The sequence below is a fragment of the Bos grunniens genome, chromosome 25 (assembly GCF_055505025.1).
Source record: "Bos grunniens cultivar Pamir isolate PY7600 chromosome 25, Bosgru_T2T1.0, whole genome shotgun sequence".
Classification (NCBI taxonomy): domain Eukaryota; kingdom Metazoa; phylum Chordata; class Mammalia; order Artiodactyla; family Bovidae; genus Bos; species Bos grunniens.
Genome location: NC_141189.1, coordinates 4,062,099 through 4,086,115, shown reverse-complemented (window position 1 = coordinate 4,086,115; position 24,017 = coordinate 4,062,099). Strand labels below are relative to the sequence as shown.

General features: G+C 50.6%; 1 protein-coding gene across 17 annotated transcripts in view; it reads left to right on the top strand.

Annotated features, from left to right (window-relative positions):
• Positions 1-24,017, top strand: part of RNF216 (ring finger protein 216) — a 133,353-nt gene that overhangs the window by 77,970 nt on the left and 31,366 nt on the right. For 2 of the 17 annotated variants that reach the window (XM_086373822.1, XM_086373823.1), the window contains one exon: positions 5,859-6,068. The exons of the other annotated variants lie outside the window; for them this stretch is intronic. In XM_086373822.1, the coding sequence (XP_086229948.1) occupies positions 5,859-5,894 (36 nt within the window). In that variant the 3' untranslated portion in view covers positions 5,895-6,068. Of the gene's footprint in view, positions 1-5,858; positions 6,069-24,017 lie in introns of those variants that run through there. 17 annotated transcript variants of the gene reach the window in all.

Sequence of the window (24,017 nt, the reverse complement as noted above, 5' to 3'; positions counted from 1 at the left end):
GGTGACTTGCCATTTGGATATGACTGTGAGGGGAGAGTGGCTCAACCATGATTTCTGTCAGGTTCAGCGTTTGGCTTTTTATTTCCCTCCCACTATACACCCTCCCCTCTTGTTTTCAGCTCATCGCTTTGTCCTTTTCATTCAGGGTGGAAAGAGGAAAAGTGATAGAATCTGCCTGTATGAGATTCATCTTGTATCTCGCTGCATTTTCCAAGTAATAATGTTTAATGTGCCTCCCTTGTGTCCGGGAAAATGCAGTAACAGAACAGTTTCTGCAGCCCTGCTCTCCCAGACTTAAAAATCCTCTCTTGCACCCTGGTTCCTTCAACCTTGGTGGCCTGCCTCAAGGAGAAGAGTAGGCCCAGGCCCACAGAAGAGACAGGGATCAGTGGGAGGGAGTCGCCCTCTCCTAACTTCAGTCACATTTATCCATCTAGTCCTGGAGGCGGAGGAGGTCCAGGACCCAGCGGGGCACAGAGTGGGGGCAGCTGTTCAAGGGCACTGTATCCTGTTCCCTATCGGGCCACCTCCACCAGTGGGCCCCCTTCCCACCCTTCCCACCTAGTCTGCACATCTGAGTGGAGGACAATCGGGGGAGCATCCCCTGTGCCTGAACCCAGAGCCCAGCCCCCAAAGCCGCGCCTCTCTTTCTGTTCTGTCTGGCTCCTCCTGGAAGCAGCAGAGTGTGGCGTGAGCAACTGAGGGCCCGGTGGAGGGCTGGCAGAGGCCTGGCTGGCACAGGCCTGGCCGGCAGAGGCTAACTTCACCCAGGGCGGGCTCATCTCAGCAGCCTGGCCGCCTGGTGCGCAGGCAGTGGGGTAAGGGCCCGCCCCAGGCAGCCTAAGTCTGTGGATGGAAAGCAGCGCCCACTTTTCCTTCTTTAACCACCTCAAAAAGTAATAATAATGAGGCAGATCATTCGATTTGTTAAAGGAGGGACCCTACAAAAGTAAAGTCTGTTTCTCCTTCCTGTTTGTGAGGTACCGTTTGCTCACAGGCTGCTTGGGAGCCCGTTGGAATAGCTGTTAAGATACCACTAGTGCCCCTCCCTCCCCTTGCGCTCTGCAGCCAAGGCACAGGCCCCGGGTTTGAGTGGGGGGGTTCACTTGAAATCCGGAGGATTTTGAAACAGAACAGGCATTTTGGGAGTCCAGATTTGAGCAGAAGCAAGTGTGGGCCAGCACATAGGTACAGAATCTCCCAGCTTCACAGTTTAGGAAAGCAGGGCGCGCTCGCACGCTTCTGGCAGCCTGGTGCCCACTCCGGTCGCAGTGTCCTTCTCTGAGTGGGCAGTTGTGCCCCACTGTAGTGCAGGCATTTCTTGATTGTCCTGCCATGAGGAGAGCAGCTGTGGGGTAAAGAAGCAGTGGGAGAGGAGCCACTACAGAGGGGTGTGCCCCTGCAGGCTTCGTGAGGGTGGGCGAACATGTGCCCTCGTGGCTGCTGTTACCTCAGGAAGTTTGTCTCCCTTGGTCTCCTCAGTAGCACCCTTTAGAAGAGTCCTGAGCCACCACCCTTTGAGGCCACACATATTCTGTCTCAGCTCTGAACTCGCTTTTGAGGTTGGTGTTTTCCCCTCCTGTCCAATTGTAAAATCAGGATGGGGTGGTAACATCGGATTGGGTGCCAGGGCCTGGGGCTGAGGGCCAGAGCTGGGCAGTGCTGTCTGTGGCAGATGTCACTTGTGACCAGTGAGGCCTGGACCCATGTGCCAGACAGAAGACTGCCCCAGGTCGACACGCAGGGTTTGTTCCTGATGCTTTCTGAGTGAAAGGACAGAACGGCTCTGGACGCGGTCAGCTGGGGGGCTTGAGGAGGGAAGAGGACACCTGCCCTTGGTGCTGAGGATGCTTCCTGGCCATTAGAGAGACGTGTGCACTGGAGCAGGGCTAGCGGTTTTCCTATCAGAAGCTTAAAAGCCATTGTGAAATTGAAAGTGTCAGTCACTCAGTCGTGTCCAACTCTTTGCAACCCCATGGACTGTAACCTGCCGGCTCCTCTGTCCATGGGATTCTCCAAACAAGAATACTGGAGTGGGTAGCCATTTCCTTTTCCAGGGGATCTTCCTGACCTAGGGATTGAACCCAGTCTCCCACTTTCTGGCAGATTCTTCACTGTCTGAGCCACCAGGGAAGCCATTGGACATGGTGATCCGAGCTATGAAATGTGACACTTGTTTGAAGCCTTTCTGTTTCAGAATTAAGCTAACAATAGTTTGTGTTTTTTCCTAAAATACTCTAGATAAAGAGTGGGAGATAAAACAGGATTAGAATTCAGATAATAGTAGATCTGCTAAACAGCAAAGATAGGGTCTGCTTTAGCCGTGGTAACAGGAAACATCTAGAGCTCCGGTCATGGCTGAGCTGGCTCTCCATGCCCCAGAGTGGCCGCACACGCTTTGGTTACAGTCCCCATGTTCTAGCAGGAGAGTGCCAACCTGGGGAGCAGAGGGCTGGGGAGAACTGGCCGAACTGAGTGGTGGGGAGAGGCAGAGCAGTGAAGTTTCTGTATGTTGTGGGCGGGCAGGCTGGGACCCTCAGGGCTTGTGGAGGTGCGAATGCAAGCTCCTTCCATGGGCCAGGCTGGCAGTGACTCTGGACACACAGAGAGGACTGGCTGGTGGCGTGAGTGTGGGGGGTGAAGAAAAAGGATCCAGGGTGTTTTCCTTGGGCACTTCATGGGTGGTGGTGTCCCTCAGTGATACAGAAGGGATTAAGCACGACTCTGGGGAGACAAGGGGATCAAAATTCGTGTTTCAGGCATGTCTGTAGTGCCTTTTAGACCTCCAGGTGGAAATGGTGAATGTGTCGTCCTGTTGCCTAGAGAAGCCATCAGAGCCCCAGGAGAGCCAGGCCCCGCGGAGCCTGCCTGCAGGTCCTGCCCAGCTCTGTCTGCTGCGGGGGGTGGGGGGTGGAGAGCAGACGTTCTAGAAGGGACTTGAGGATTGCACCTGGAAGGCTGCTGGGGAGCAAGGGCAGAGGGGTGGGGAGAGGCCTCCCAGCAGAGGACGCGGTGTATTTGAGGTGTGTTTCTGAGGGAGGGGTGGGGCAGTGGCAGGTGAGGAGCCAGCTGAGGAGGGGACAGTCCCTGTGGAGAGTGGGGGCCTCTTCCTGGTGACAGTAGGAGGCCCATCCAGGGTGGGAAATGGGGGTGATGTGGTCAAATCACGCTTTCCAGAAGATGATTCCGGCAGCAGTTTGAGAAGAAGCGTGCAGGTGAGAAGCACGGGGCAGGGGCCGGCGCGGTGCAGTCCCAGCAGCTGCTGGCGTCCTCGGGCGACGGTGGAGCCGCCGCGCTGCCTGCCGGGGCTGCAGGCTGTGAGTGGGCCAGCCCGCCGTGTGGGCGTTGGGGGTTCTGGCTCTGCGGACCCCAGTGTCATGGGAGGGCTGGCTCTTCGTGAGGTGGTCTAGCTGCTCAGATTCTGTCTTACCACGGGCTGTTCTAAATACACTCCTGTTCCTAGTCCCATGAGACAGGTTGTTTAAAATGCACTCACTCACACAGATACTCTGGTTCTCTCAGTGGCTTTTCTCCTTTCTTTTTTTCTTAAAATTGTATCCTGCAGCAGCACATTCCACTGCAGATTCCAGGACAGGAATGTTCTTTCACTTGCTTGACTTCAGTGATTTGATTCTGTGGTCTGTTGCCCCAGCGCCTGGAGCGAAACCTTATCAGATAATTCTGCATCTGGTGAAGATGTCGGCTCCTGGGAACGGGAGGCACTTTGGTCTGTCCAGGGGCTCTCTGGTACTGAGAGGCCTCACCCAGGTTCTGACTTTCCGACGGTCTGTTCCAAGGTCTGTTCCAACAAATACGTCTCTTCAGTGTATTGATAAACTTAGACCATTTGTTGATATAGCATATTCTCCGTGCTGCCCCAATCTGGGCCTGAAGAATTTGCCCACAGCCGCCAGGCTGTTCGTTTAGCACTCTTCATCAGGGCAACTGGAATAGCAGTGTCTGTGTTCACATCCCAGCCCCTCCACTAACTAGTCTGTGGCCTTACACAGCCCGCCTCATCCCTGGCCTCAGTTTCCCCTACTGTGAAGAATGGGGAGGAGAATAGCCCCCTGCTAGGAGACTGGCTCTGAGGACTGAGTGGCTTGATTTGAGTAAGGTGTTCAGTTAGCCCATAGGCACTCAATGCATGTTAGCTGTTACTATTGTTCACGGCACTGTTTCCCAGCTCTCCTACTCTTAGATTTGGCAGCTTTACTCACTGATCTTTTCAATGTGCTGTACTTGTGGCTCCCATAAATTTCCCTTTTGCTTTTCCAAGGGCCATTCCAATTCTGGTCATGGTTACTGGAAAGTAACTGGAAGCCAGCAACACCACCCCTGTCATCTCCGGGGGTCATCCTCTGCTCACCTGCGTCATCGTCTGTGTGCTCAACAGTGGCTGCAGACCTCCGTTTCAGTTCTTTTATGTACTCGTTACTCTGTTATCCCAGTTTCCCTTCACCTTTCAAGGGAGAGAAGCCAGCTCTCGCCTGTAACCTGGTGACCAGCAGTAGGCTCTGCACCGTCTCTATGAGGGGCCTCTCCAGCTCCTGCTAGGAGCCGGGGTTTTCCTCAAGCTGTGCTGGGAGGGCAGGAGGCCTGGAGGCCAGGCTGTGACAGTTGTGACGTTAGTGATGGCCAAGCAGCAGCTGAAACATCAATCAGTCGACTGTTGGGTGCTGCAGGGGCAGCATCTCATTCAGGCCTGTAACTCTGCTCTGGCCCCTTCATAGACAGGAGACTGAAGCTGGCAGGTGAGCCTCTAGCCTCCCATCACCACTGAGTGAATGGCCTGGGCAAACCATCCAGATGTGCCCAGAGCCAGTCTCTTGACCAGCAGGCTGTGTGGGGAGCCTGTGTGCTTCTCCCGCCGCTCAGCTGCAGAAGGGGATGAACTGGATGCCTCGGTGAGGGCTGCAGTGCTGCTCGGGCGGCTCCTCGGCCACGTATGCGTTCCCTTCCTGAGCTCAAGCTTTAATGTTCTGTAGATTTTGCTTATGAAATGTGGATAACAATATTTACGCTGCACAAGCTCAGATGACAGAAAGTTGTATTGCCTATCTTTTGTGTCTGTGGATGTTTTCAGTAAATCTAAAGCCTTGTCGATGGCAGAGACATGAGAATGTTTTTGAGGGCCGTTTTCTCACTGGTTGGGTGAGGAACCAACAATTAACAGCACGCAGCCAGCAGAGGGCTACCGAGCCTCACAGATAGAGCCTAGATTCGGGCCTCCCGGGGGCCAGCCCAGACTGGCAGGCCCATCTCTGGACTTGGGAGTGAACTCCAGCAGTTTTGGAATCAGGTTAGAGCCAGTAATTTCAGAGGTGCCGGTACAGAATCCGGTGACCTGAGAGTCGGGAACACGTGTAGGCTTGCTCTGATGGTGGGGCAGAGGCTTGTGTGGTGTGCCATTGTGTGTAAAAGAGGAACCCATTGGCTCCTGCGGGAACCTGGAAGGGAATGGGAAGCAGTTTATCTAACCCCTTCACAGTGTGGCTTCCCCCGCTCTGATTTGTATTGGTTTCTGACTGAAGCGACTTAGCAGCAGCAGCTGTTGCAGGAACCTGCATGGCCTCTGCATGTGTGGCCCTCGCTCTGGGCTGACCCTTTCCTGGGAAGCCTTGAACGGCTCTCTGGGACAGTGGACGCAGAGTGAAGTGACCAGACACACCCGACAGAGGGTGAAGCTGTTTGGCTCTAAGAAGCCCTCAGTGGGAGCAATTGAGTGGCCAGATTCCAGACTGGTTATTGGATCCTGGCTGTAGGTGTAGTAAAAAATGCTTAGAACAGTGTCTTTATAAGTGCTTGTTGTTGTTACAATCTACCAAAAATTGTATATGGACCTTTTTTTTTTCCAGACATGCCACGCAGCATGTGGGATCTTAGTTCCCTGACTGGGGATCGAACCTGAGCCCTTGGCAGTGAGAGCAGGGCATTCCACTGGACCGCCAGGGAGTTCCCTGTATGTGGACCTTTGAATTGTGGCCTGGATGTTATGTTTCATCTTTCCCTCACCCCCGAGCCAGATTAATAGTATGTCTCTAAATAAAATATGTTTGCCCTGAAATGAACACCTTGACAGTTAGGAAATAATACCAATACAAAATACGATCGTTTTTAGCTTCTTACACCATCTAGGTAACATCAGAGTGCCCTGAAACTTGGGCGGCGGGCTCCACGCATGTGTGTGTATGAGAGAGAGAGAGGTGTCAGTGTTTTATTTAGACTAGGCTGCTAGTTAGGTTTTCTTAGGAAGATCTTTGCACAGGATCTGGTTTGTTTTGGCTTGCTTTTGTCTGGCTTTGTCTTTAAGAAACAATAACCCCTACCCCCTGGAAACATGGGCCTCAAATGAGAGTATATCCGGCATTCACTGGTCCACTTTGGAGCTTCCCAGCTGGGTGCACACCTGCCGTAGACCCAAGGTCAGCCTTGGAATAATAGCACAGGACAATAGCGGGAGGGGAAGGACTTTGAACCAGAGCGCGAGGAAGGCTAGAGGCTTTTCTGCACATCCTGGCTGTCACAGTACACTGTGTGCGTCTTTTATTTCTTCCCTAGTTGTTAGGCCTGAAGTGCCCTTCTTCCATAAGAATAAGGACTTAGATTAGACCAGCTTTTTCCGGCGCAAGCCTGCTCATGCCTACTGTGCACCTGTTCCCCTTTTGTGGCTTCTCAGGGTGTCCGGGGCTCTCTTTGGGTCCCCAGAGCACTGTTGGTGCTGTGGTGGCCGTGCAGACAGGCAGATGGGACTGGGCCGAGGTCTGGAGCAGACCGAGGTTCGCTCCACACACGCGAAGGCTGCCGGGAAGCGGCCACTGGCCCTGCTGCAGGCGCTGCGGCAAGGTCCTGACAGGGCTCCTCTTGACTCGGAGTCATACTCATTTTTTTGCACCTGCTATCAACACTTTTCCTGTCCGCTTTGTTTTGTGTTTAAGTTTGCATAAATTTTTAAGGTATGAAACTGGGGGAAAGGAATTTCTTTGAGATAGAGGTGGTACTGTGTGCTTTATGATCTGTGCGGGCCTGCTTCTCTCCTCCAATCCACGAAGGTAGAGCCCAAAAAAGCCACTCCCCTTGCAGGAGCCTCGGCTCCTGTCTGTGACTCCCTCACGTCTGTGCAGGGCCGAGGATTGACAAGCTGCTGGGCGGGAAGCACCCAGTGTGGTGACCAGCCCATAACAGCTGCTTGCTTCATAAGCGTGCTGTAGCCAAGTGTTCGAGAGGCGCTGTTATTTTAAAATGCTCACCTTTCAGTTAAATTGTGGGAGTTTTGCTATTACACATGAAGCTACCATGTTCAGACGTGAGCCGTCTTACATCCACACTGCATTCAAGGCTCCCTTCTTTGTGCTCCTGCAAGTGGGTGTCAGCCTTTTTTGAACAGTCTTCCCAAGGATTCCTTGTCTGGCAGATTTTTCTCGTAGCCTGTGATGACTTAGGGTTATTTGGGTTTTTTTTTTTTTTTTTTTTTCTCTAAACCTAGCCATATGGAAGAATTTCTTCAGAATCTGCTCTCTCCCCGTTTCGCTTGGTCTGGACTTGGTCTCTGGTCTGTAGCCTTGGCCCCCTGCGCTCAGCCCCTGACTCGTCCTCCCAGTCTGCCTCACAGTGCTGTCAGCCTTGCTTTTCCTCAGGTCACCCAGGCAGAACGTGCAGCGCTTCTAGAGCCCGGGCTTTTGACGCTCTTTCAGAAGAAAGAAGTCGAGCCTCTTCCTCCTGATTTCTCACAAGCCAGACCAGGTCCCCCACCTACCTGCCTCTGTTCATACATATGCTTTTACCTGAACCTCCCCCTGGACCATTCTCTTCCCTTCTTGTCCTGCTGTCTCCATAAAGCCCTCTCCAGTCCACCCTGCTCTGTGGATCCTTTCCACGTGAATTACCATATATAGTCAGTCAGGTAGGCAGGTAAGCATGCAGAGGCCTTTATATACTCTGGGGCTCCACAGGAGAATCTCAGTAACCTCTCTAACTTCAGCCTGCTTCCCCCACTCAGGTAGGTAAGTAAGTAAATGTTAGTCGCTCAGTCATGCCCGATTCTTTGCGACCGCAGCCCACCAGGCTCCTCTGTCCATGAGATTTTCCAGGCAAGGATACTGGAGTGGGTTGCCATTTCCTTCTCCAGGGGATCTTCCCAACCCAGGAATCGAACCCGGGTCTCCTGCACTGCAGGCAGATTCTTTACTGACTGAGCTACAAGGGAAGCCCACTCAGGTAAGGCTGGCCCCAAATGCAGTGCTGCCCACAGGTGGAGTTTGGTGGTGGCGAGAAGGCATCTCTCTCAGTGCAGAGTGTTCAGGAGACTGGTCTCGGGGATCCCACGCAGAGCAGAGCAGACGCCCACACTGTGCGTGCATGTCCCTGTCCCATTGCAAGCGGGTAGAGGCTGATAGGTACCCCCATACACCGTGCCTTTCAAGACAGAACAGACCTATAAATGCAGCTTCTTGGGCTGAGACCCAGGAAGTCTCAGCTGTCCTGTAGATTTTCTGACCAAGAGATCCCGAGAGGTCAGATAGAATCCAGAGAGAGAACTTCACTCACGAAGGTCCTCTCACCTCCCGTCTGGACCACCTTCTCAGCTCTCCTGGCAGCCTGTCACCAAGTTCTCTCCACTGCTCTCCTCCACCCTGCACTGTTGCTTGGATCAGCACAGTAGCCTCCTCAGAAGTCTCTGCTTCTGGTCTCTGCTCCGTACCTGCACCAGAGTGGTTGTCATACCAAACAAACTTGGCCATGTTGTCTCCCTGTGTAAAACCTCCACAGTCCCCATGACTCTTCAGAGGTACCTTAGGAGGCCTTCCGTGAATGGCCCTGGCTCAGGGTGGCCTCACCCGGTTCCTTTCCTGCATGTCTTTCTTCTGTTGAAATTGGTCAGTAGCATAAGCTCTCTCCTCATGCTTTGCCTTGGGAGGTAGTATATTTTGAGGCTGGTTGCTTTGCTCCTTTCTAAGTGCAGCAAACATAACTCTTCAACCTGACCATTTTGCGAAGTGAGATCATTAGTAAAGACAGAAGTAACTGATACAACTACGAGATTGGTGGGGCTTCCCTGGTGGTGCAGTGGTCGGGACTCGGTGCTTTCACTGCGGGGCCCTTTACTGTTTTGAGTGGTGAGTGGTTACTAGAAGGAATTAAGAATGAAAAAGATACTGACAGCACCAGAGCAGGCTGCCGCTCAGGTTCAGTCCCTCGTTGGGGAACCGAGGTCATTCAAGCCACGCAGCATGGCCTAAAAGAAAGGATTGTTACTCCCCCAAAGCCAACTGTACTTAGAGGCCTGACTTCTGGGAAGTCACATGTTCATCCGAATGGAAAATAAATTGGTGGCACTCTCCGTCTTTTGGGACTTAGTCACAGTCTCCACAGCCTGTTCCCTTCTGTTCCCCCAAAAGCATGACTTAGAGTCTCCACGTGTACAAAGAAGGTCGAAGGGCAGCAGTGTGTGCACAAAGGTCTGAACCTCTCTGGATCCACCGCAGCCTAATGTTTGATCACCATTGAAAGCCACTCTGTTAATTTGCAGGGGTTGCCATAACAAAAGATCAAGATGGAGGTGTTGGCACGTTTGGTCTCGGCCTCTCCCTGTGGCTTGCAGACACCGCCTCCGCCCTGTGTCCACACAGCCTTCTGCCGTGAGCACTCCAGTCAGGCTGGCTCAGGGTCGGCCGTGAGGGCCTCGGTTCAGCCACTCTGAAGGCCTGCTCTAGATAGATTCTGAACTACTGGGAGTCAGGACTTCAACATCTAAATGTAGGAGGAAACAGAATTCAGTCAGTAATAGCTGCCCCCAAAAATGTGTCCTTTTTAGCCTGTGTGATTCAGTTGAGCAAGCCATATAAAACTGGAGTGGTAAAAAAAAAAAAAAAAAACTGGAGTGGTTATAACTGGGCTCCCAGTAAGTCACAGACAGGTCTCAGAGCTTCAGCAGGCACGCCCGCAGTGTTTCCAGGTTGTCCGGCGTTTATCCAGGCACACAGGGCAGTTACTGCTGAGCCCGAGTGGAGCGGAGCTTGGAAGCCTGACAAAAGGCAAACGGCTTCTGCTGAAGTTTTATCCTGCTGTCCATCTGTTGTTGTTTTGAGTAGTTGCTGTACGGAAGGAATTAAGAATGAAAAACAAAGATGCTGGTAACACCAGTGCACCACTCTGGCAGCTCTCTGCAGGGCCAGGTGTTCACACAATCGCTGTAGCCTTTCTAGGGAAGGGGCATAAAGGAGGGTAAGGGACATGCTTCCTACTGGGTGACCTTCCACTCTCCCTTCCTGGGCTGGGCTCGTCTTGCCTTCAGGGAAGTCTGGATGGGCTCCTTATATGGCCAGCAGTACAGGTTCCCCTTCGGTATGCCACGTAACTGGAACTGAGAGTTGCGGCCATGGATAAAATCTAAAGACAGCTTGAAAAAGTTGCGAGGGAAGTCACATTTGCAACATACTGTGTTACGAGACCCATTTCAAGACCTTAGTTGCACTTTTGCCCACAGAGGTCACCTTTGGGTTTTTGAACATGAAGAAAACGAATGAACAGCGGGGGTGGTGGTTCAGCATGCTTCGGGGGCAGACGGTGAGGATACACCATCGATTAAGTCCCTCCGATCACACAGATAGCGGCGTCCTAAGGTCTGCTTATACTGGAGTGACGAACTGCGCTGAACGTTTTAGTCCAAGAATAAGCAAGAAAAGAAAGGTCCGTTTGTCTTCATCGGCAGTCAGCTCCGCACTCTCCCCTGGTTCTGAATGTCTCTTCTGGGCGGCTCCCTCAACATGGCGTCAGGTGCGCCTGCCTGCCCGCTGGCTGGGTCCTTCTCTGCACCAGCACCCAGCCTCTGTGGTCAGGCGAGTGTGTGCTCGGTGCGGGTGGCTTACATGCGGCCCTGGGGAGCCTGCACCAGCAGCGTGTGTTTGCACGGTGCTTCCCAAAATGCACTGCTCACCATCTCGTTTTCAGCAGAATATTTAGCAAATGTGATACTTTCAGACCCTGATTTACAGACATAAAGGCCTGCAGGCCTCACTGCTGGCCCCGCCCTCATCTCACTCTCTCATGCGGTTTGGTCCCCTGCTGTTACATGTATTGATGGCCTTTCACTCGACAAGACAAAGTGATAATTTCATGAGCATGGAGTATACTGTGCTACTCTCCATAGCCACGTTGAAAAGAATGGATAATGTATATAGTCAGCTTCCCTAAAAGTTGCCAGTGGTGAAAACTGATCTCCTAAAGAACTCAGATTACCTGATACTTTCTTGTCTGAGCAGAAGTGTCAAAAGAATCAGCAAAACCAAGACCTGTGTAACGAGAGGTCCGGCCTTCTCAGACTTTACTGTGTATTCGCATCACTTAGTAACCCTGTCAAAACGCAGATCTGCTTGGTAAGTCTTGAGTGGAGCCTGACGTTCTGCCTTTCTGACACGCTCCCGGGAAAGACGGTGCTGCTGCTCCTCTGGGGAGCAAGTAACTGGGTAACCATCCCCTGAGGAAGCCATCTAGCCACTCGTCTGCATTAAAGTGTTCTCTGATGTCCTTTATAGTATTCTGTCCCACAGAACTAAAAATCATTGATTAAACTGCTCTTGTTCCTAAGGGAGAGGACTAGTTTTCAGTTTGAATAGAGAGCCATGTGGGCATGTCAGTAGGGGTCTAAGGATAACAGTGCCTGGAGACATTAGATGGTTGGCGTGCTAACCAAACACATAGTGTTCTACTGTTTGCTGTAACAGAAATATTTGAAAGAATTCACACCACAACTGGAGTGGCCAAAGCATGTGAAGTGGGAGTGTGGAGGGTGTGCAGCATTGGGAGGGAGACCGAGCTGGTTGTTCCTGCACCGAGACAGGTCTCGTTTTCCTGTTCCCGTGCCTCGTGAGTTGGAACTCTTCCACTTGCATTTTTCACCACGACCTTGTGTCGAGTGACCTGGTGTCGAGTGACGTTTCTTCCTCCTGTTTCTGATGCTTGTATTCAGTCATGTTGCTTGGGCCCAAGAGAGGCCTTCCTTTCTGTCGCACTTAGGAGCAAGGAGGGAAAGGTTGAAAGCCCACTCGAGCTGTTTCCTCTGAGGGGGGGATTTGTTTGGTTGTTTTTAATGAGAGTGTGAGAAGCGCCTAGCCCAGCGGCAGACCCTCCGTGCAGGCCTGCTGTGTGAACCAGTAAAGAAGGGCGGGGTGACTGCCTCCAGCTGTGTCTGAGGAGAGAGCCTTCCTTCCAGCACCAGCAGCACGTCAGCACGCCATGTCCCTCTGGGCTTTCTTAACCTGCTTCGTCCGAATCAAGCAGCCCTGATCGCACCCCTGGTTGATAGCAGAACCGGAAGAGGGAATGCGAAAATGCCCATGGAGATCAGAGGTGACAGCGCCCTTTCATCTGTTTACCACTGTTTGCTCCTTCCTTTTCAGGAAAACAGTGAGCCTTCTGTCTCTTTAGGATGTACAGAATTTGGGAAAACTCGGGGTTCTTTGGAAGAAAATCATTCCAAAAACCTTTGCGAGTATGTGGTGCCATTGATTCCTATCCCTTTTCAAGGAGCTGACCGTATGGCTGTGGGCACATGAGATGTTTATAAATGTCCATCCTCTCCCTGGGCAGTGAAGAAGGAAGACCCCGAGCTCTAAAGAGAAGAGTTTTGTGGTCAGGTGTAGCGCAGGCAGAGTACTGCAGGGTCCACAGAGGAGGGTTTAGGCAGACTGTGATGCCTAAAGAGAACACAGTTTGATAACTTCAAGCAAGCACTGCTGATGCTACTTTGCCCTCTGCTTGGCCCCCAGTGGGTACTTAGTAAATTTTTTAAGTGGATGATGTCAGCATAGAATCTGCCCTGCAAACCTTAGGAACAAAAAAAGAGACATACCCACAGGTATGTGCTGTGACTTTGGGCTCCACAATCACTGCCAATGGTGACTGCAGCCATGAAATTAGAAGGTGCTTGTTCTGTGGAAGAAAAGCTATGACCAACCTAGACAGCATATTAAAAAGCAGAGACATTACTTTGCCTACAAAGGTCCGTCTAGTCAAAGCTATGGTTTTTCCAGTAGTCATGTATGGATGTGAAAGTTGGACTATAAAGAAAGCTGAGCGCCGAAGAATTGATGCTTTTGAACTGTGGTGCTGAAGAAGACTCTTGAGAGTCCCTTGGACTGCAAGGAGACCCAACCAGTCCATCCTACAGGAGATCAGTACTGGGTGTTCTCTGGAAGCAATGATGCTAAAGCTGAAACTCCAGTACTTTGGCCACCTCATGCAAAGAGTTGACTCATTGGAAAAGACCCTGATGCTGGGAGGGATTGGGGGCAGAAGGAGAAGGGGACGACAGAGGATGAGATGGTTGGACAGCATCACCGACTCAATGGACATGAGTTTGAATAAGCTCCAGGAGTTGGTGATAGACCAGAGAGACCTGGCGTGCTGCAGTTCATGGGGTCACAAAGAGTCGGACACGACTGAGCGACTGAATTGTGCTGACTGACTACGTGCTGATGGAGAAAACAAGCCCCGAGGAGCATCCGGATGCGCTGGTGCTCTCTAATAACCAGAGACTTAGAAACACACATGGCAAAGGGGAGAGGAGCCAGGGAGAAGTGGAGCCCCACTGGGGGTCAGCCGTAGGAGAGCCTGTGCAGGCCAGGCACCCACCAGAGGTGTTGCATTTGCTTGTGAATCCTTGTGCTCCTCCAGGGAGATCTGAAGAGTGGTCATATTTGAGAAGAGACTGCCCATTGCAGTAAATAGCAACAGACGCTTCCTTTTATTCTCCAGACGTTCTGCTACGCTGTTGTCTTTATTCCTTTCACCTGGGGCGACAGGTGGGGCTGGCCTTGAGCTTTAAAAGTGGAGGAAAATCCAATGGGACTTTACAGTTACCAGCCTGGAAGTATACCTGAAACCACATCATTTTCTTTTTTACTGGAGTTTCTGAAATAACTTCCTGTATGTCATTTTTTTTCTCCAGTCTGTCTACCCAGCATGGCAAGCCATAAAATCTCCAATAGAGCAAGTCTGTGTGTCTGTCTCAGGGAAAAGGAAGAAAAAGGAAACTAGAGAGACTTCATTGTCCCAAGGGGTCCAAAAAGGAGTGAGTGGGGGCCACATTCAAGGGGACAGCAGCCTCCACAGGGGAACGCTCATGCGTGACCTCTGCTTCCTTATAAAAGTCCACTTCTGCGAGGGGAAGTGAGCGCCACTGGAGAAAGAGTGGGACTGAGGGGTCAGCAGAGAGGTGAGCAAGAAAATGGAGCGATGCCGATGTGCAGAGGGTGTGCGGGGAGGTGGCGGCCCCGGAAGGAGTCGGCCCAGGAGTTGTCGCTCCCTGTCCTCTCCGATGCGCTCTGGCTGTCCCCACCCTACCCCCGCCGCCCCTCCAGGAACCTGTTCTCCTCCCAGCTTTTCCAGAAATCATTACCAATCTCGTTACCAGCAATGGTCAGAGGAGCTATAACTGCCAGTTGGAACAGCTGTGTGGAGGCTGTTCCTCCTTCCTCATACACTCTGAGGCCTGACTGCCGGCCTTCAACCCAGCTGTGCTGGACAGTAGTGCTGGTACCGCTGTGGGTATCCACGAGGAGTCCTTTGCTGTAAATTGGAGCTAAAGTTTGTAGTAGCCAGGACGCTGCTACCAATGTGGGGTCTTACGTTATGTGAATGATGCAGTGCTAAGGCATCAATAATGAACAGAATGTGAGCCAGGAGTTATCTGAGTGTTATCTAGTGGTGAATGGGGCTCAGAGTTGAGCCAGTTCTTGGTTCCAGAAAGCCTGACACTACAGGGCTTTGGATTCCTATCCCTGTAGGACTACAGAAGGCCAGAAATTCTGTCAGGAATTGTGCAAGACTTCACCAGAGAGAAACGCAAGTAGGATGTGTGTCAATACTCCGGTAGAGAGAGCTGGCTGTGATGCTGTCAACTAGCCCGAAAGAGCGACTGCCAGCCCCCCAAGCATAGCAGTCTTACCCACTCTTTCATCCGTCATCTTTCCATTTAAGAAACCCAGTCTACTCACCTTAAAGGCCCCACCACTCAGAAGCTTCCTGTTTCCCTCTCTCTGCCCAGGACTCCACCCCTGGAGCACCCCAGGACTCTGACCTCTGCCCCTTCGTGTTTGTCCCCACTTGCCTGGGGTGACCTCATCCAGGCTGTCTTAAATTCCTTCTGCATGCCAGAGCCTTCCACATCTGGACTCCAGCCCCAACTCTCCCCAAGCTCCTAGCCTAACGAGTTCAAACCACACCACCAAGAACTCCCCAAATCCACCACATAAAATCTAAATCTCTTCTGTTTTCTTCAGGAATAACTCCATTCTTCTTGAGTCCTGGGGGAAAAACAGCATGATTACAATAATGTCCCCATTTGCTAGTTCATCAAATATGGGAATATAGATAAATCCAGACTCCACTTGATTAATCCCATCAGGAAACATCATTTGTTGTTAGAGTTGCAGATACTACGTCTCTCTAATGTCTTTCTTTTTAGGTCTTGTTTTCTTGACAAGGGTTTCATAAGAGTACACTGACAACTTTTCATAAACCATGGATCGTAAAATATTCAGATGACTATGATGAGACCTGCATGCTAGATCTAAAAAGATTGTAACATACCTGTTTTCCAACTGCACTAATCTCATGGGTTGGGTTTTGTGAGAAAGCCTGTTAATGAGAACTGACTAAAGATGTCCTTGTCAGAGAAGCTTGTCTGGTAAAACGAGAAGACGTGGGAACTTTTCTTCTTCACCCTGGTATCTAAAGACCAGTGTTGGTCTGTATGGTCTGGAAGCTCCACCCTCAGGGAAACTGAACACGGAGTCAGGGGGGTTGACCTGGTATCCCTGCAGCCCCTCGCACCTGTCTCTGAGGACTGAGGGTACCACTCGCCATACAGTGTTGGCCCAGTAGGCAAGGATTATCTGGCTGGTAAAGGACCGTAAGGTCAAGCCAGGGCAAATTTCATAATCATTACCATTTTTGAGAAGAATTTCCCACTGCTGCCTTTTTTCATCTTCCATACTGAAATAGTGGCAGGAGCTGATCAGAATAGCCTTTGAAGCCTCCAAGATAGTTAACATCCCAGCCTGCATGCTCTGTCCTCCAGGGCTCATCCTGGAGATTGACCTTCAGATTAGTCTATTTTTACATGAGACTCAGTTCTGCAATGCTTCGTTATCTAGTCTTCAGCTCCTTAACCATAGAAGGGGAGAAAGGAGGAGTACGTGGGGCAGTCATAGAAACAGCAGTAAGGAAAAAAACCATCTGGCCAAAAGAAACATGAGGACTCCAAGGGCCCAGCAGCCCTTGGGTAGGGTAGGGATGGCTGTGGTAGACGCCTGTGGCTTTGCTGGTAACAGCTCAGAGCGACTGGCATACACTGAGACCATAATGCGAGTTACCAACAAAAGGGTGAATTGTGTCCTCTTCACTCTTAAGAGGTTCATCCCAAATGGTTAAAAAGTGAAAATGGCACTTCTCATTCATGTTGCTGCAGATGGCATTACTTCATTCTTTTTATGGCTGAGTAGTATTCCATCGTATATATGTGTGCGCACCACTTCTTTATCAGCCCATCTGCCGGCGGACACTTAGGTCGCGTCCATGCCTTGGCTTTTGTGAGTAGTGCTGCTGTGAACTTTGGGGGTGCGTGTATCTTTTCAAAGTAAAAGTTCCTGTCTTTTCTGGATGTATGCCCAAGAGTGAGATTGCTGGATCATGTGATAGCTATTTTTTTAGTTTTTTGAGAAACCCCCATCCTGTTCCCCATAGAGACTGTATCAATTTACCTTCCCTCCAACAGTGTAGGAAGGTTCCCTTTTGTCCACACCCTCTCCACCGTTTATTATTTGTAGACTTGTTGATGATGGTCATTGTGACCGGTGTGAGGTGATACCTCGTTGTAATTTTGATCTGCATTTCTCTAATAGTGATGTTGAGCATCTTTTCATGTGCCTATTGGTCATCTATCTTTGGTAACTTTTAAAGTTGCACTTCGTTCTCATATCTTTAACCCATTTTTATATCAGATTTATTTTTTTACTTCCCAATTTTTGCCAGTTCTCTGTACGCTCTAGATATTAATCTGCTTTCAGTTTTAAGTGTTCCAGATATCTTCTCCTAGTCAGTCACGCATCTGTTACCCTGTCTGTGGTGTCTTCCCTAGGATGAAACTACTCAGTTCACTAAGTGCGCCTTTGTAGTGTACGCTTTGGGGGATGTGTTTAAGAAATCCTCTCCTCACGAAAGAGCAGGTATTTGTCTGCATTCTCTTCTGTTAGGTTTAACATCTGAGAAGGTGTGGCTTCCAGTCAACGCCTTCCCTGTCTTAGAGAGCCTGACTGACCTGTGCGGCACAGCTGTCAGTCCAGGCCTCTTTGGGGATGACTGTTCATTTTATTACAATTATATTCAGCTCATGGGCTCCTCTGCTAGCATGTGAACCTCTGTGGGGTGGGAAGGAGGGGGCGGTACAGGCTCAAGGAGCAGCCAAGCTGCCTTCAGGAGACACAGGCCACAGCGAGGGTCCTGCAGGGCCTCCCTCTTTGGAAACTTCTGCTCCTCAGGCAGAAGGCCGGGATCAGAGACCTTTGTGAGCCATCCTGTCCAGTGTCCACCAAAGGTGTTGTGAACCCTGAGTCCTGCCCCTGGTGCTGGGACCGCTGCCAGCTGTACACAGTGCCCCCTGGAACCGCACCCACCTCAGACTCGGCCCTTCCGCTGAGCGGCCTGGGCCTGAGGCCCCTCCTTCCTCCTGTGCTCAGACCTTCCGGCGCCGCCTCTGCCTGGTCCTGAAGCCCAGCTGCGTACACCTCCCCGCCTGCAGCTGGACCAGACTCGGGGGGAGAGGTGCCCAGGTGGCCTTCATTCCTGCTCAGGCTTGCGTGGCGGGGCCTGGTTTCTCTGCTTTTCTGGTTTACAGTGCATCTGTAAGTCATCCTCTAAAGAAGCTTTTTGGTGTTTGAATGGATAAATGACTGACTGAATCCTAAGTTGATGGCTTTCAGATTGTTTTGACTGTGATTTATAGTAGGAATGTATTTTACCATAAAATCAATGCATACATAAACATGAATATGTGTAACTAAAGCAATAGTTTTACGAAATAAATACCTGGTATATGGAATGCACTCTTGTATCTTTTCTGTTCTAGTTTTTGTTTTTTAAAATCCACTTACTGTATTTTACTAAAATAATTTCATAACCCACCAATGGGTTCTAGTCCATTGTTGTATGAATCATAGCTGTGAGTAGCTGGTTCCCCAGACTTGGCCTTTCACAGCCTCTGCCCGCCCGCCCTTTCAAAGCTGTGAGCACAGCATGAGGCCTGAGAGACCTGGGGCCCAGGTGGAGGTGTGGCTCCAAGACCTGTGAGCTTGCCAAGGGAGGGGGCCAGTGGAGGGGGTTTGAGGACTCCACTCACTTAAGTCCTTTTTCAGAGAACACTCTTTAACCTTTTTACTCTGGGTGCGTGCCAGAGTCCTTATCACTATCTGACGGGCCCCAGACACCCCGCCCTTCTTTCAGCTCACTGGCCTTTCCACCTCCCTCCTTGCTGTTCCCATGGCCTGGAATTCCTTCCCCTAGACATCACAAAGCCTACTTTCTCTTCTCTCTTAGGTCTTTGCTTAAATACACCTTCTCAGAGAAGCCTTCCCCCGCCACCCACTTTCAAATTATGAATAGCAGCCCTTTCTGCAACCCAGCACCGTATTTTCCCCCTGAGCACCTATAATCTTGTCTCACTGTGTGTTTTACTTATATGACATATGTTGACCTTTCCCTCAGTAACTTCTGGAAAGGTGGGCGACTGGTATTTGTCCATTTTATTCCCCATTACTGAGAGTAGTCATCAGAGTATATTAGTATGCACCTGCTGGCAATGGCAACCCACTCCAGTACCCTTGCCTGGAAAATCCCATGGACGGAGGAGCCTGGTAGGCTGTAGTCCATGGGGTTACGAAGAGTCAGACACGACTGAACGACTTCACTTTCACTTTTCACTTTCGTGCATTGGAGAAGGGAACGGCAACCCACTGCAGAGAATCCCAGGGACAGGGGAGCCTGGTGGGCTGCCGTCTATGGGGTCGCACAGAGTCGGACACGACTGAAGTGACTTAGCGGCTGGCATTGCCATGGGTGTTGCTTATATTGTCCCCAGGGTTCTGTTAAGTGTACATTCTAGAGAAAGTCATACGTGAATAACTATTAATGATATGAGGAAATTGATATTTTTGTGGTTATTTCAATAAAGGTAAAATTGGACTTCTATTATTCCTGGACACCCGGGAGTAATTTACATTTACGTTACATCCCACCATTTCTTAGAAGTCCTGGCTGCATAGTACAGTAAAAAGCAGACAGCCATGGCCTTGGCATAATGGCCTTTCCCAGTCAGGGTTTATGTTACCCTCTCCTAGGGAAGATCCCCTGGAGAAGGAATTGGCAACCCCACTCTGGTATTCTTGCCTGGAAAATTCCACAAACAGGAGCTTGGTGGATTACCGTCCACGGGGTTGCAGAGTCGGACCCAACTGAGCACACCCGGCGCTCTCCAGACAGCCCAGCTATCTCCACAAGTCTCGGCGCCTTTACAGCTTCCTGTCCCTAGGGGTCAGCAGCAGCACAGAAACCAGATATGAACCGCCTGGTCGGATTGTCACCTGATCTTGGTGAATTCGAAGAAAAGGGGTGTTTGGCTTCCTTCTAAGCTGCAGGAATGAGATTGGGAGATTTCTTTTTTCAGAATCTCATTCTCTGCATAGAAGTGGTAGGGTGTGCATCCAGTGCACACATTTTTTAAAATTCCCATAGTTTTGTGTGTGTGTGTGTGTGTGTGTGTGTGTGTGTGTGTCCATCAAAAAAAAGGAGCACCATGGAATCTCCCCCAGAGAAGCCCGTTCTGCAGTAATGTTACCCAGAGCTGTTGCCTGGCCACACCCACATTTTAATTTCTACATTCAAAAATCAAAAGGTTCTTCTGTCTCAGATTATTTAATTTGAAGGATAGAGAGACATCTTCTAGGAGAGCTTGGCTTCTTGTAGAGGCATGATGTAATCCAGTAATTACAAGACATCACCAAAAGAATTAATGTTTGAATTTTGTTCATCGTTAAGAAAATTAGGCCCAGGCAGGCTGGACTTGTCTTGTTGGGGTGAGGGGTGGGCAGGAGGAACCTGTGATCTGACCTCAGGTGGTCACTGACCTTCCAGACCCCCTGGGAAGAGCCTGACTGTGATTTGAGTCCTAATCGCTCTGAACTAGAGGCTCTCACAGGCAGTGTGAAGACCCTTTCATTGGAAATGAAGAGAGATCTGTTTCCACATATTGAAGCTATAGGAGAAAATTGACCAAGAATATCTTATTTTAAATACATGCAGTACTTTCTCAAGCACCTTCTGCAGGCATTTGGCCATTAACTTCTTGGTAATAACCTATCTGTAAGTTTTGTGCATTAGGTTGGGGAAGGGTTTTAAGGAGCAAAGAAAAGAATGCAGTGGGAAAGGATAACCCATATCCTTAAGGCATAAACTTTGATGGACTAACTTGAAGTTGTCCCACATGTAACTTGACTTTGTCATAAAACTATCACCACATTTTGTGTAATTTTAAAGAAAAAGATGTGATAGAGTTCTTTGGAGAAGAGATCAGTTTACCTGGAGGTTTCATGTGCCTTTTCCCACGTAAAATGCAGAAGCCCCCAGAACAGGGTAGGCTAGCTACATTTGTAACTCTTTATGGAGAGGAATGTGCTTTGTCTGCCCACCATCATCTCTGTAATTTTTCATCCATTCAGCCCCTTGTGTATGTCAGACCTAGTGCAAGGCCCTAGAAATCTGAAGATAATTGAGACATAGTATGGAAGAAGATAGGCTCCTTTCAATTAGGAATTTCTGCTGGCCTAGTCACCAGTGGATCCCCGTGTGGCACATAGCAGGCACTCAGGGGATGACCTTTTTTGAATAGATGGACCCTCCACTCCAAGCCTGTCTGTAGTGATTAGCAGGGCATAGACTATGCCTTCAAGGAGTGCCTGACCTCTTGGAGATGTGATGTAATCAGATAATCACGAGGCACTATTAAAGGTGTTGTAATAGCCTTGGAGCCAAGGGCTCTGGGAGTACAGAGAAAAAGTACCAGCTTCTGACTGAGTCAGTTAGGTTTCCCGGAACCCCTAGTATTTGAAATGAGAGCTGATGAGTAGGTGTTGCCAGCAGAGAAAGGACACCTCGGCAGAGCTTTGCAAGGCTGAAGTGTCAGGCGTGGAGCCCTGGCAGGAGGCCAGCGTGCTAGCCTGAGTGCTGGCTCAGAACAGGCGTGCTCTGGACAGCTGCTTGTCTAAGCATCTCTCCTGCCCCGTCCTGCTTCCCCTCCTCCAGCAGATGCCCTTCGGCTGTGAGCTGCAGCGCGCCGCCTCTGCACACCTCCCCGCACTCCTGACCCTCACCTGGCTTTAGTTCCCCAGATGTTTCTTGTCTTCTGAAAGAGTGGACATTTTATCTGTTTGGTGGTCCGCCCACTCCCACCACCCCCCCCACCCCCAGAATGTAGATTCTAGGAGGGCAGGGACTTCGTTTGTTCACCGATGGCTTGCTGAGAACAGTGCTGATCCACGTGGCAGATCTCAGGCGAAGGAGGGAAAGGGGAGGTGTCCTTACCCCTCTCAGTGCAGAGTGCTCCAGAACAGCGTTGTGATGGTCATGGTCTCAGCCACAGTCAGCAGCAGGTCTTCACCAGTCCTGGTCCTGGCCACCTTTGGGGAAGTGAGTGGCAAGTATTTGTAAGGAAAGGCCCTGGGGCTGGTTGAGGGAAGGACCAGGTCATTGGTAGTTGGTTCTGGTGTGGAAGGCTCGTGTGTGTACATCTAATGGGAATCTCAAGACACACTTTGAGACGTGAAGCTGGCGGAAAGCGGCAGGAGCAGCTGCTTCCTCACGTGTCCAGCCCGGGACTGCCCTGTGGTTCGCAGATTCCTGTCATTATTATTAAGAAACCATGTCCTCAGGTTTATTCCTAGTCCATCCTGCCTCTTCATGGGTCCTTCCCAGCTCCCCAGGAAACGGGGGAAGCAGGCATCCTGTGCAGCTGCAGCTGGGTGTCCACACCTCGGTGCCCTGATGCCCAGGGTTCTACATGACCTCGCTGACCCTTCCTCTGCGGTTTCCCCTACATAAGATGCCCATTGTAACCTCAGAGCTGGTCTCATACCCTCGTGCCCTTGGGTTTCCAGTGAGCAATGACCTGTTCTTGCTCACAACACCAAGCCAGGAGGCAGTGAGAGTAGAGTGGGAAGCACAAATGGGTTTGAGCAGACTTGAGTCCATAGCTCGATAACCTTATGAGCAAGTTAATTTGCCTCTCTTCTGTTTTCTCTTCCTTTTCTCATTTACTTAACCAAAAGAAAAAGGCGGGGGCGGATAATGGCCAAGTAGTATTGCTGTGAAGACTGAATAAAACGTGTATGTGAACAGCCTGTACCGGAAGATAAGTCTGAAACCTTGAGCCAGGGAAACTGAGTGGGATATCTGAGTTCGAGATGCTTTTTAAAGATGGTCCCTACCATATAGATGACATTTCAACAAGAAATGCATCTAAAGAGCCAAAGCTGAAAAAACAATCTCCTTTGTAAAGTCAAGTCCCTTTCTGAAATCATGTAGGGAAACTGGCCCTCTTATTCCTGATCAGAAATGATAGACATGTAGCCATTTGCCAGTCACAGATCAGCCTCACTGCTGCAGGCTGATCGCTGGCCCCACCGGGCTAAGGAACAAAGTTGCAGAGGGCTGTGGAAGAAGTTCAGAGAAGGCGATGGCACCCCACTCCAGTACTCTTGCCTGGAGAATCCCATGGACGGAGGAGCCTGGTGGGCTGCAGTCCATGGGGTCGCTAAGAGTCGGACACGACTGAGCGACTTCACTTTTCACTTTTCACTTTCCTGCATTGGAGAAGGAAATGGCACCCCACTCCAGTGTTCTTGCCTGGAGAATCCCAGGGACGGGGAGCCTGGGGGGCTGGTGTCTATGGGGTCGCACAGAGCGGACACGACTGAAGTGACTTAGCAGCAGCAGCAGCAGTGGAAGAAGTTAGGCCCAGAACTGAATCCAGACTCTAGGGCTTGTTCTCCAAGTTGTTTATAGGGCCCTTGTCCTGTATGTGCTGGGCGGGGGTGGGGGGTGGAGTATGGGTCGGGGGTGTCCCTGCAGGGTCCTGCTGCCTAGCAAGGCATCCCTCCTGCCGCCATGAGCAGCCAGAATGGTCTTTTAAAAATGTAAATTAGATCATTGCGCTTCCCACCCATCAGCCTGGCTTTTCAAATGCCTCCCTCCTGCTTCAGCAACTGCACCAGGGTTGACCACTGTCCACTCTCAGCTCTCCCCCTTGGGCTCCAGCTAATGCCAGCTCCCTCTGCCCCGCAGATGAGACAGGCCGTCCCCCGCCCCCACGCCAGAGCCCTCACCCCTGCTCCTCCCTCTGCCTAGAGCACCCTTCCCCCAAATCCTCTCACTGTGTTCATCCCTGAGGGCTCGGCTTCAACACCATATCCTCAGAGAGGCTTCCCTCGTCCCTGGGCTGATTCTTAACTCTCCTGCTTTACAGCACCCAGTGCTTTTCCTCTAAAATGTTCCTACCACAGTTGTAGCTATATATCCTGTTCGTTTAATGTTTTCTTCACCAGAACATAAACCCCAAGAAGTCTGACTTGCTTATTGCTATATGCCCAGCATCTGATATAGCCCTTGACAAATGATAAAAATTCAGCAAATATTGAGAGTGAATAAATAAGCTAGTCTAAAATTAAACTTGTATTCTCACCTCTACCACCCACCCTCACTCAGATCTGCTTCTCCTTCTGCAACACTTGATCCAAGTCCATGTTTCCAGCAACCCAGTCCTGCAGACTCTTCCAGTTTCTGCTTAACTGTCTTCCTGCCTCTTGTCTCAGGCTCTTCAGTCTGTCAGAGCTTTTGGAAATGCAAGCCCAGGCACATTGCTGCCCTGTCTAGTTCCCTTCTTCCATGACTGTCCGAGCTCTAGAGCAGTA